The sequence below is a fragment of the Haliotis rubra genome, unplaced genomic scaffold (assembly GCF_003918875.1).
Source record: "Haliotis rubra isolate DU_JTF1 unplaced genomic scaffold, ASM391887v1 Scf326, whole genome shotgun sequence".
NCBI classification, from domain to species: domain Eukaryota; kingdom Metazoa; phylum Mollusca; class Gastropoda; order Lepetellida; family Haliotidae; genus Haliotis; species Haliotis rubra.
In genome coordinates this window covers 216,145-229,255 of record NW_025766998.1, presented here as the reverse complement: position 1 = coordinate 229,255, position 13,111 = coordinate 216,145, and the positions used below count along the sequence as shown (strand labels likewise).

Genomic DNA, 13,111 nt, shown 5'->3' with positions numbered 1-13,111 from the left:
CAGTTTCAAGCACATGTAGACTTAGACATGCGAGATTAGAATATTGTTGACAAATCTGTGTTGTGATTTAATGTATCCATCGGTATGTGGAATTAATGAGCTGTCCTGTAGGTTAAAGGTCAGGGGAGGTAGCCCAGTGGTTAAGGTGTTGGCTCATCATGACAACCACAGGTTTGATTCCCTGTGTTCAGTGTGAGAAGCCTATTCCTTGTGAGCACTGGAACAAAGAGTGTACCGATGTACCAAGCATTGACATAACCTATTTGGAAGTATTTCCATCTACCAAAGTGTTTTAGGGGTTCTAAGGGTCTCATTACATGAAATTCTTGAACGTGACATGAGAAAGTATTTTCAGCCTACTTCATAAAAGTGTCATGTTTTCAATAACATGATCTGCATAATATGTGATACTATATGAACTGATATTGATTTACAATACCTTTTTGTTTCGTAATCTTTATAGTGTTTTAGTTATGTTCAGTTGCAGATGTGATAAAAACTGTATAATGACCAGGACAAGCTGATTGGCTGCTTGTGTCGGTCAAGATACCATACAGTACACAGAAATGTTCAAAGCCAGTGTTATTCTGGCCGATGCACCAGCTATATTTAAGTTTATTCTCAGCTCCCCGAGAAGTATACTATGTGTGCCTTGACTCAAGGGTTGAGTAAGTTGGGTTTTTGTAAAAAAAAAAAGACAATGTTGCGAGATTTGCAGTCATGGGTTTTGGTGCTGCTTTTACTGATGACGTTATGAAGTTAGACGTTGCTGTTATGATCGTATATTCGCTGGTGTTTTCAGAGGCAGTACAGGAACAGGTTGAGGCGACTCAGGCAGCTGAGGTGGAAGCCGAGCTCCCGCCACCTGGTAAATGAGGTTGATGACATCGTCGTAGAGGATGTCACTATTGTTGATGGTGCAGGGCATACAGTGCAGGAAGATGAAGCGAATAGCACATACCAATTTGTCAAGCATGGCTTAGGTTTAAGATAGTGTATTTGTTTTCCTATTTATTAAAAGTAATATTTTCCATAATGTAATGTGTGTGATATATTCGAACTGGAAACATGGATGATTTGTGGAATTGCTTATGTGTCGTATTTGCTCGAGAGTCATCTCAAACATACCAAAACTGAGGAAACTATTAAATGTCGCTTGCACTGGGTCAAGTGAGCCTACTTAATAGTCTTTTGTCTGTTATTTCTCGCCAAAACAGTACAAACTTCAGACTGTGCCTTTAATTCGACACAAACAGGTTATTTACGTCCTTTATACTAATGATCTTCGTTTGTTCTCTTGAATCTGAAAGACAATTGGCCACTTCCTCCGAGACGCGGAAGGGAGGAGTTACAGCATTTCCTAGAGTTAATTATTTCGAGAAGTGCTATCCATTTTCGGATTTTGTATTTAACAAATAAGATGTGCTTGTGGTTGGTATGTGTGCTTCAGTTGATTAGGCTGACATGCTTCTCTTCCTACACTGACTGTAGTTGTTTAACTGTCTCTTTCTTCTCAGTGTTTGCTACTAATGAGCATCATTTGATCATTGTTTGAGCATCATTTGATCATAGAATGGTCATCATTTGATCATCGAATGAGCATCATTTGAACATCACAAGCATCATTTGATCATCACAAGCATCATTTGATCATCACAAGCATCATTTGATCATCACAAGCATCATTTGATCATTGTTTGAGCATCATTTGTTCATTGTTTGAGCATCATTTCATCATCGAATGTGCATCATTTCCCGATTCATTTTCTGTGTCTGCTAACCTTGTGTGCTGTCTCTTTGACTTGCCAATAACCTGAATCTTGCACAGATTTCTTGTCTGTGTTGACTACTGTAACACAAGTTAACTGCAGATCAGTTTGGGGGACCAGTCATTTCTTACAGGGTAGGTGCATGTGTTTCAGGCGTTTTTGATGCACTCTTGTATCAGTAATAATGACTGCCCCTAATGATTGTCAGTATTTTGGATGACTCCCATTGATGGTATATTTTTTATGACATTCTCGGAAAATACAAAATGCGAAAGTTTTACTTTGTATTATAATTTGTTTTGTTGACCCTCCATAAATATGTATATTAATATATATGACCCTCCCTTGGAGACTGATATGTGTGTTTGGTGGAGACTCTGAATCCACCTCTGCCCCATGGAAATTGACTGGTCCTCCCTATATTTCACATGTCTCCATCTATATGATGATGATAATGTTTTTAGTTATCTTGATACTTAAAGAGTGTTGATAGTTTTTGTAACATGTTTCACATATCATATTTTCTCATAAATCCATTTTTTCATTCTTATAAAATATAAATGCCATATAATGTTGTGAATTTTCAGTAACTTGCTCAGTAGTAGGATAGTACTTTCAGATGATGAGTTAAATCATGCTATTTTCCTGGCAGCAAGTTCCATATATCTGCCATGCTCTACTGTACTTGTTTGACAACTAACATCATTTCATCTTTATTCACAACTGTGATTTGAGTTGAGTGCCTGTTAGGCATTAATCAGGTGGAAGGCTATTTCTCAGATAGGGCACGTCGCCAATGCATGCGTCTTCCTTTGAATAGGAATGCCACTAATATCACTCTAAGTAAATTGTCTTCCTTAAAATTAACATTTCTTTGTAACTAAATAACAGAATGTTATGTGCATGATGTTGCAAGAAATCTTGAAAGCTTAATTAATAAATGTATGATGTGAATGATATAACAGGATATTTCCTTGGAAACCAGTTGCCTATGTTGTATTTGTGTGGGAATGTTGGTGTTGCATTGTTAATCATGAACAACACCATGATCAAGTCTAGTCCTGCTATTTACGCATAAATACTGAATGTGTTGTGGATACAGGAGGGCAAAGGAAGAATTTATGTCTGAATTAAAGACACAGTGCAACATTTGAGAACATTGTAGCTTTCTCAGTGCATTATAGTTGATAATGCATACAGGAGTGTTATGAATATTTATACACCATGTCATAGTTTACCATGTGCATTATTGGATTGTTAGGCCACTTTGATGTTCATCCTCCTCTTCATCATCTTCATCATCATTTATTAACAACTGCTTCAAGTGGATTCCGCTTGTTCATAACAAAACATAGTATCCCCCAATTTCTTCGATACCCCCACTGCTCATGTCGTGTAGAAAATGTGAATATCCAAGGTTCAATATTTACGAGTGAAACCCATGTATATTGTGTGTCATGTACTCAGTGAAACAGATATGCCAACCGAAAATGAACTGTATTTTTACATTTGTCTGTTTTTGACATGGGACAAGAAGGAAGTTAGAGGAGTTGTAATTTAGTTTTGAAAATAAGTCAGTAATTGTTTAAATGTGAATGAGCATCATGAATAGACTGATAAACTTAAGATTACAATGGTCCCAATATAATGCTCAATTTCTCAATAAATTATTTTTCTACTCGGATGTTAGATAAGATGTTTGTTTTGTAGAAGGGTCATAGGACAATAGATAATCTACCATCGGTTGACCTTAGGTCAAGTTGTAGATGAGCACTGCACCTAGCTGGTAGAGTTGGAAACACGTAGACGTAGAGGGATGGTTCTCAAGTGCTATCTCTGAAAAGCTTTCTTAACTTAAATCTTGTTTTGATATTCTGATGTAAATTTCCTTGTGAGGACATGAGTTGAGTTGTTGAAACCGAAAGACTTGATATTTTGTATTTATTGTAATAAGTTGTCAATGTGTTATATGCATAGCTGTGGTTTCGAAGTCATGTTTGCTCAAAAGACGGATGAAGAAAGTAACTGTAAGAAGTTTCAGTTTAATTTGACGTAATGGCAAAGTGATAAAGCTAATGATTGTATTAATCTTTCATAAAGTTAAAGACCATTTGAAATTACATGACAATGATTATTTTCTTAGAGGATATTCCTTCCCCTCCTGAGGATTTGGTCACAGCTGATATTGCTGAAAATGACCAGGTTGAAGTTGAGCAGCAACTTTCAGCTGAAGTTGCTGAGACCGTTGAAGCCGTTGCTGATACTGAAACCTCGGCAGCAGCAATCGAAGAAGTTGAACAAACTTCAGAAGAATTTGCTGACACTCCAGCTGAGGTCATGGAGTCTTTGCAAGGCATTGAATCTGAATTAGAGAATGAAGTTGAGGTTGCACAGTCTGCCGAGGTGGAAGTTGAGGCAGCAAACGACGTACATGCTGAAGTGACCGAGGAATTGACAGAAAACAATGTTACGGAAATAACTGAAAATGGTAAAGTCTATATTGGTTTCTATGTTTGTAAGCTTTGCAGCTTGAAGCATTCACCTGCTGAGCAACGAACACCTGGTGTAAGGGTCATCAGTTGAATACTACCTGTCTAACTTGTGTCGTCCCTTGTGCAGTTAATATGCATGACTTGTACAGATGACAGAACCCTGTGGAAATCTTACATTGTCTGTTTACTGTTTCACTAATTGTCTTCCATGTCGATAGATACCAGATAATCTATACCCCTACCCAATAGAATGTACATGTGAACACTTGTTCCTATTAATAAGGTTCATCAGGTAATGGTTTTATGTTGCATGCTCTTCGAGAATGGGATACAATATGGATCAAATAATGATACAATATGGTTGTGTGGTCTAATGATTACTGAACAGTTTATTGACCGTTGCATGACAGTTTTTAGATTCAGTGTTCATATTTGGACAATGGGAGATGTGATCAATTAATTGACTACAGTGTCTTAATAAGGGTCCACTTTGTCCAACAATGGCTTTGAACAATGTGTGTAGAATATACAGCCAGGTAGACCACTTGAAAGGGACTACTGTGTGTGAATGAAACCAGCATGTGTACTGAGTCCATGTTACAGCTGAGGGCGTGGGGTATTGATCTGAAGCAGTGCAATAGGAAGCTTAATCATGCCCTCTCTGATCAATGTGGGGCGGTGGGGTAGCCTAATGGTTAAAGCGTTGGCTCGTCACGCTGAAGACCCGGGTTCGAATCCCCACATGTGCACAATGTGTGAAGCCCATTTCTGGTGTCCCCCGCCGTGATGTTGCTGGAATATTGCTAAAAGCGGCGTAAAACCAAACTCAGTCAGTCTCTGATCAATGTAGCAATAGTTTGGCATAATGATCCCTGACAGCAGGTGCTTGATGTCTGTGAATGCATGCAATTGGGAAGACTGGCATCAAACAGCTATTGCTTGACATCTGTGAATGCATCTGTGTGGGGACACTGATCCCGACAGAAGGTGCTTGATATCTGTGAATGCATTTGTCTGGGGACACTGATCCCGACAGAAGGTGCTTGACATCTGTGAATGCATCTGTGCTGGGACACTGATCCCGATAGGTGCTTGATGTCTGTGAATGCATCTGTGTGGGGACACTGATCCCGACAGAAGGTGCTTGATATCTGTGAATGCATCTATGTGGGGACACTGATCCCGACAGAAGGTGCTTGATATCTGTGAATGCATCTGTGTGGGGACACTGATCCCGACAGAAGGTGCTTGATATCTGTGAATGCATCTGTGTGGGGACACTGATCCCGACAGAAGGTGCTTGATATCTGTGAATGCGTCTGTGTGGGGACACTGATCCCGACAGAAGGTGCTTGATGTCTGTGAATGGGAAGACTGGTACCTCACAACACCAGCTGCATTATCTATGAATGGCTGTAATTGTATGTGACTCAAGCTTAATCGGACACTTGAAACAATATCAGATGTTTCTTGATTTACTAACAGTTTTAGGGTTAAATCTGATGATATAGATGTGTAGAACTTAATCCCCAATGAGCAAACCCATTCTAGGCTAAGTGTTTCCAATGACCCGGGTTCGATTCCTGTTGTTCCAACACTGGGAGATATTAATGGAAAAGTGCTGGAACACGCATGATACTGTACTCTCAACTGCCTTGTCAGTGTGCTGGTGTGGCTGAATGATGAAAGGAGCAAATGGAAAGGCGTGTTAAGTGTTGACTTTGTTTCTTGTGATGTCTATACAAGGCTTGTTGCCATGAGTATACAGCTTTGCATGTTTTGCACATTATAGCCAAAACACCAACAGTTGATGTCAGGTGTATGACTGATTATGAAATATTGCTTCAGCATGTGCCTTGTACAAAGCTGCATCTCTTGGGATGCTAGAATGCTGGTGCGTTCAGATTGTGTATTGTCCTGATGACGTTTCTAGGTCTGTCAGCTGCATAACCATGCTTATGGGTTTCCCTGAGTGCTTGAAGTCCAAGAAGGGTTTCCCAGAGTGCTTGAAGTCCAAGATGGGTTTCCCAGAGTGCTTGAAGTCCAAGATGGGTTTCCCAGAGTGCTTGAAGTCCAAGATGGGTTTCCCAGAGTGCTGGAAGTCCAAGTCCCAAGTGCTTGAAGTCAAGGGTTTCCCAGAGTGCTTGAAGTCCAAGATGGGTTTCCCAGAGTGCTGGAAGTCCAAGATGGGTTTCCCAGAGTGCTGGAAGTCCAAGATGGGTTTCCCTGAGTGCTGGAAGTCCAAGATGGGTTTCCCTGAGTGCTTGAAGTCCAAGATGGGTTTCCCAGAGTGCTGGAAGTCCAAGATGGGTTTCCCAGAGTGCTGGAAGTCCAAGATGGGTTTCCCTGAGTGCTTGAAGTTCAAGATGGGTTTCCCTGAGTGCTTGAAGTCCAAGACGTGCATTACTTCATCACACTGACACATTGAGACATTGACATGGCGGATGCCATTCATGGCGCCTTAATGGCGTGGATGCTGGCTTACCACATGTACTAAACTCACTCACTCACTCCATGCATGGATTATGACTGACGGCATGTCATACCGCCACAATGATGTGGGTCATGACCGATTGCATATCTTTGCACCTCAAAGCATGGATCATGTCTGATTGCCTAATATGGCACCTGTAAGCATGGGTCATGATTTATTGGATTTATTGGTGCCACAATGATGTTGGTCATGGATAGCTACGTGTCGTGGCACCTGTAAGCGTGGATCTCGACTGACTGTGTCATTGCACTGATGGTGTATCATGATACCTTGCTGACTCCACGTCGTCATATGAGCAAAATATTATCAAGTACCGACGTAAAACCCAATTTCACCTCACCTCACCTCACCTTGCTGACTCAGACAATTACTCTGAACTTATGTAAATGATGAGGATCACTGCACATGCTTACTAACCCATGTTAGCCAGGTGCAGGCTGACAGTGTGTACCGGGAAAATTGCTGACAATGCCACAAAACAACATTCACTCGCTGCTTGGAACTGGAAAATGGTTGACCATCATATACTGATTCACTCACTGCAGTACTGGCTTAGAGCTGACTCAGCTTAATATTTGGTGGTAGGACTTGACAAGCCTCTTGCTATATTTGTTTGTTGGTCACTTGAAGCATGTCTACCTGTGTCATATACTGTTAAGACACATACTTGCATTTTCATTGTCATCAAATATATTGTATTCTTCACAAAGATGATACACAACTAATATTGCCTTTAACGGGTTGTGTTTGCCGGTATTCCAATTGTTTCCTTAACTCAATGACATTGTGATGTGAATTGTTTTGTTAGCTTTAGGTCAAGGCAATTATCTGAATGGATACTTAATAACATGATATCATGTTGCATTAACATGCTGAGTGACATAATGCTCAGGTTTCAATGACACGATCACCAAATGAAACATTTGGTCTGGAGATGTTTTCTTAAAATTTTATTAAATATATATTTTATCTCTAACACTCCTATTATATGCTGCATGCTCTTATGGCTTGAATGTATATTGTATATCTACATCAGATCATATAGGTGCACAAGCACCTTTTTTCGGAAAAAAAAGAGGATTGTGTTTTCTTTTTCAAAAAAAAGAGAAAAGAGGATTGTGTTTTGTTTTTGTGTAACGGATGTGATATTAGTTGTGGTGAAACCTTCCAGTATCATCTCAAGTTGAGGAAAACGTTGTGGAACAAGTTGAAGAAAATGCTGACGTTGCCGTGGAAACAGCTGAAGATGGTAAAACACTTATACTAAGCTTGTCACTAACTGATAAAGTTCAGCAAGACTCATGGACTAACAATTAACAGAACAGGCTATGGACTAAACCCTCTCATCTCCTCAGCATAGCAAGACTAATGTCTGTTTGTTTAGTTAGTTAGACTTGTGGTTTTAGCATTCACTTCTAACAGAGAGGAACTGGGTTTGATTCCCAACTTGGATAATGGTGTGAGGCCCATTTTGAATGCGGAAATAAGTCTCAAATAGATTCGGTTCTTTCAGCATGTTTCACCATTTTACATTCACTTGTCTTTTCTGCACCTTGGTACGACTCCTGCTTTACTGATAATGCTGACTTGTGATGTGTTGGTCCAATTAAAGGCCAAGGGAAATGCACCTTAACTGCCTTTATCCTCTTGGGGTTGGTTTGAATCTCATATTTACCACAATTATGATCCTGGGGATTTGAAATTCGTTACCATTATTACTTCATTGACAGGGAACTTTCAGTGGGGGAACTACAAGCCCCATGAGGCCTTAAAGTCTAGACTGTAAGGGTAGGCTATATAGTCTGGTGGTTAAACAAAGTAGTGGCTTTTCTGAGTTAGGCCTCGGTTTGATTTTTCACATAGGTAAGTTTCCTCCAAGTTGCTTAAATTTGTATTCACACACTCACTCTGTAGACTGAAATATTCTCTTTTTGTGATACATTGGACAAGTTTGCCTCCATGTTTCACTCACTCACTCATAACCGACTAAAGCATCTTCAACTCTCTCTATAACTCCTTGCATGCATTCTATGAATCTTTTATATATCCTGACAGCTTTCATCAGTCAGAGACGTAATGTGTACGCAAGACGGGTGCACTCCGCGGTATTATCTGAAGTGCTTCACCCTAATTAATTCAATCATGCTGTTCATGCTGATTGTGCATATGTTATGTTATAACCTTTGTTGTGTACTGTTATTGTTTAGAAGGATATTGAAATAACCCTTGTTATATTGAGTTGACATGTTACTAACCAACCAATAATTGTGCTCGAAGATGTCTTACTTTACAACAAATGATAGGGGCGGAATGTACTGAACAGGCGATACTTGTGCTGGAAAATGCGCGTTACCAAGCAACCAATAGTAGTTAGGGAAGACCTGTTACAAAGCAGTCAATAATAGAGACTTAAGACATGATAACAAGCATGCTAATTACTCAGATTATTCCAGCCAAATAAATTACAATGACGATATTTGTGTTCTTTCCTAACTCAATACGCTGACACTAAACAGTTAAACTGAATTACTGATAAATACAGCTGACTCCCTCACTCACCCATTCCAATGTGATAAGCCACTGGCAAAGCTATTCAGTTTCAAAAGTAGTTAGGTCTATCTCTGACTGCTCTTGCAGTGACCACATGGGTACATTGTGTGAAACCCATTTCTGGTGTCCCCCGCTGTGATGTTGCTGGAATATTGCTAAAAGCGGCTTAAAACCAAACTCACTCACTCACTCACTCTTGCAGTGAAGGAATAATTTGATATATTACATTATGAAACTGTAGAGTGAAGTACTACACATTAAATCCACTGACATATTCCATCATTGAGTATAGTATTGTGATGTACCTGAGTGTCGAATGTGTTACCAACCCGTGGCCAAGTGTCAGGCAGTCCGTTTCCTCAATTATGCAGGTATGGTAGGTAGGTTCAGGATATTTCCACTACTGCTTGGCATGGCAACCATTTGTCAGCTTGGACCCCGGAATGTTCGAGACCCACTGTGTAAAATATTTGCCAAGGCCTGGAGAACATACGTGTGTTTGTCGTGAGACTGTTTGGCTATGTAGAGAATTGGAACAATGATTGATCTTTGAATTATTCAGAAAAAATGCTTTAGTATCCTTGGTTTTATCTGTTAAATATATTTAATAAACATTGCTTATGTTCAGGGAAACACGGTATAAGCAACATGCGACAAATATTTTTCCAGAATAACTATAGTACACACATTGTAAAATAATGCTGATTATGTTTTTATGTATTTGTGAATTATGCATTAATTTGCTTAGTTTGCTTGTAATTGAATTTTGTATGAAAAGTTTTTGGATATGCATGGAAAGAAATTGTGTCGGTAAGAATATTAGTGGTGTATAGATAGCACCTTCATGTAGTCACAATGGTGTTCCCCGCCATGATATTGCTGGAATATTGCTAAAAGCGACGTAAAACAATACTCACCCACTCACTCATGAAGTAATGAGTTGGAGGAGGCAAGTGCGCTGGGGCCCATGATTTGTGAAAATGTCTATATTTGTCCATAATGAAAGGAGACAGTTTTATGAATGTTAAGTTCATGTTTTGAACAGGTGGGAGACAGTTAATGCATACCTTTAGTAAGACCTTTAAACAAACAAGATTAACTGAAGTTGTCTTCCTTGAGGCGTTTGAATAGCGGTAAATGTTTATGACGATCATTTATCTGTGTGTCTGAGAGCACTGTCAGCGTGATGTAGACTGATGTATTGATAATATGGTGGGATGGGTCATATGACACCTGTCAATCAAGCATAGCCGACGCCCACTTCAGTTAATCATGATTATGTCCTTGTGGATAAGTTGGATATGGCATACATTGTTGCCAACTATCTGAAATTTTGTTTTACAATGTTGAGAGATACCATTCTATATACTGAATTCTACCCTCCTGATGAAATGATATTCAAGACTCTGTAATTATCATTAATTATTGACATATCTTGTATCAAATAATGTGAAAACATCTGTAAACTTTCATTTTAGTAGTTAAGTCAAAATATTTCTATCAGTCATCAGGGGCACCTGTCAGATGTGAGCAAGAACATATTTTTGATAGAATCAGAATAGGAAACTGATTATCGGAAAATAATCAGATAGTACTTTGTAAAACAATTTATGCTTCACATTACCTTTTGTAAAATAAAGATAGTGTTGAGAATGATGTATTTTGATTGTACATGTCTGTATCTGCTGTCAGTGAAAGAAATGTTTTGTGAATTGAATGGGAGATGCTATTTGTTGCTTGTTTCATTCTGCGATATGATGGGCTGGATGGGTGAGTCCATGTTTGTTGCCTGGGCAGGACATAGTTCAGGACGACCAAGTCACTTGAGACATGCATGGTTGTGGTGTATAAACAAGTTATAGCATGACCTAGCACCTGTCATAAACATCTAGTGATATATAGGATATGTAATACCATGTTATCTGCTGTACTGTCCCAGTTACTGTGATAAGACTGCACACCATGTTTAACATAATGTGACACTTTTAGTTGCTGAACATGACAGTCCAGTCACAAACTCATATTTATGTGAGCAGTCAATTACCATTTTGTCCATAGACATTTTTGCATGACACAATTTCGGTCAAATATGACAATAAATACGGTCAGTCAGTGCATTGTGTGTTCGCAATTTGAAGCAAAGAGGAAACTCTTTACGAAATTATCCAATAAGATCATCATGAATTCATCCAGAAAATCAATAGTTCAGTGACGCCTGTTATACCCCTTAATAAAGATAAATGAATTATTGCGCAGTTCTCATTAAGCATTGTAAGGCGGCAATATTTTGAATAATGCTGAGTGAAGATCATTTCAGGTATTAATGTATTGTGTATTAATGGGTATGTAATACGATTCATCTGGTGTATAAATCCTCTTAACACCAAGGCTGATATTTAGTAAGGTGTGTATCTGGTGTTCTCCCTGTTTGTGTGTTATCTGTCTGCATTATAGTTTGTTTATAGTTTGCAGCTGCTTGATAAGATAAAACCAGTATTTTTTTCAGTCTCATAATATTCAGATATTGCAACTAGCTCTGAAGGAAATCTTTCATCCTCATTGTGCATCAGTAGATCTATGTGGTGGGCTATGCTCTACCACCATGTAAGCTTTAATATTGCTGAGTGTGGTGTTAAACAACAAACAAAACAAAGAAGTTATGCTCTAATGAAAACTATTATTTGTTGTTAAACCCATGCATGCGTCAGTATTCCAGTTATCTGAACATTTCTTGGTTCGTTCTGTCATTGTTGAGAAGGTAGGAATGTACCTGGATCAGTGGATTGATAAGGATGGCTTTATTGTGTCCTAGGAATCTGCTTACTGTGTGTCATTGCTTTGATATTTGTTATGGGGGAACGGTGGAGTACTGTTGTGTTGTTAACCGTGATAGCTGAGACGGGTTGATGTCCCACCATTTCTGTACATATTGTACAATGAAAGCGACGAAAACTTCACGTTCATCTGCAGCTAGGTGTAGTGGACTTGTTTAATCTTGTCCATAGGAAACAAGAAAAAAGTTCTTTCTTGATTGGCTGGGATATGGAGACAGTACAGAGAGTTGTATATATCTTAATTACTCACCAGGGGGCCGGGGTATATATCCACGTAACCTGAGATCATATGCCTGCTAGGCAATACGACTTGGTGACTATAAACTGTGATATGTAGATGCCGGTGCTAGGACACAGGGTTACGTCAGGGGCACGACTTGGATCACATGCAGCAGAATGTTAGGGATGATTCACATGTTGTTTGTTTCTTTTGAAGAAATTAGATTAGTGTATATATCATCTGAGAAGAAAAGAAATGTGAAGAATGAGAAAAGCAACTGCTTGTATTTTCAGAAACCTACAGTGTAGAATTGTTTGCTTTTTGTGTTATTTATCTCAGTTCCATTCAATAGGGGCATGTATTCTTTTTGTGGGTCGAGATGTTCTCACCTTAAAGAGACACTGTTAGGAAAGTTAGGATTATTTCACATGTGAAAAAAGGGCAGTGGGGTAGCCTAGTGGTTAAGGTGTTTGCTCGTCACGCCTAAGACCGGGTTCGAATCCCCACATGGGCACAATGTGTGAAGCCCATTTATGGTGTCCCCTGCCGTGATATTGCTGGAATATTGCTAAATGCGGCGTAAAACCCAACTCACTCACTCCCTCCTCACATGGGTACAATATGTGAAGCCCATTTTCTGGTGTCCCCCCCACAGTGATATTGCTAAAATTGGCGTACAACCTAACTCACTCACTCACTCAAATTAATTATTGGGTGTCCCTTGAACCTCCAGTTTTGTAGGATGACATCCT

At 39.3% G+C, this 13,111-nt stretch overlaps 1 protein-coding gene across 6 annotated transcripts in view; it reads left to right on the top strand.

Moving 5' to 3' along the window:
* The window catches only part of LOC124283954 (Na(+)/H(+) exchange regulatory cofactor NHE-RF1-like), a 90,354-nt gene that overhangs the window by 29,038 nt on the left and 48,205 nt on the right, over positions 1 to 13,111 (top strand). For 4 of the 6 annotated variants that reach the window (XM_046719991.1, XM_046719994.1, XM_046719993.1 and 1 more), the window contains 3 exons: positions 803 to 868; positions 3,913 to 4,257; positions 7,927 to 8,004. In XM_046719991.1, coding sequence (XP_046575947.1) covers positions 803 to 868; positions 3,913 to 4,257; positions 7,927 to 8,004 — 489 coding nt within the window. The remainder of the gene's footprint in view (positions 1 to 802; positions 869 to 3,912; positions 4,258 to 7,926; positions 8,005 to 13,111) is intronic. The other 2 variants (XM_046719997.1, XM_046719998.1) reach the window with 1 other exon arrangement.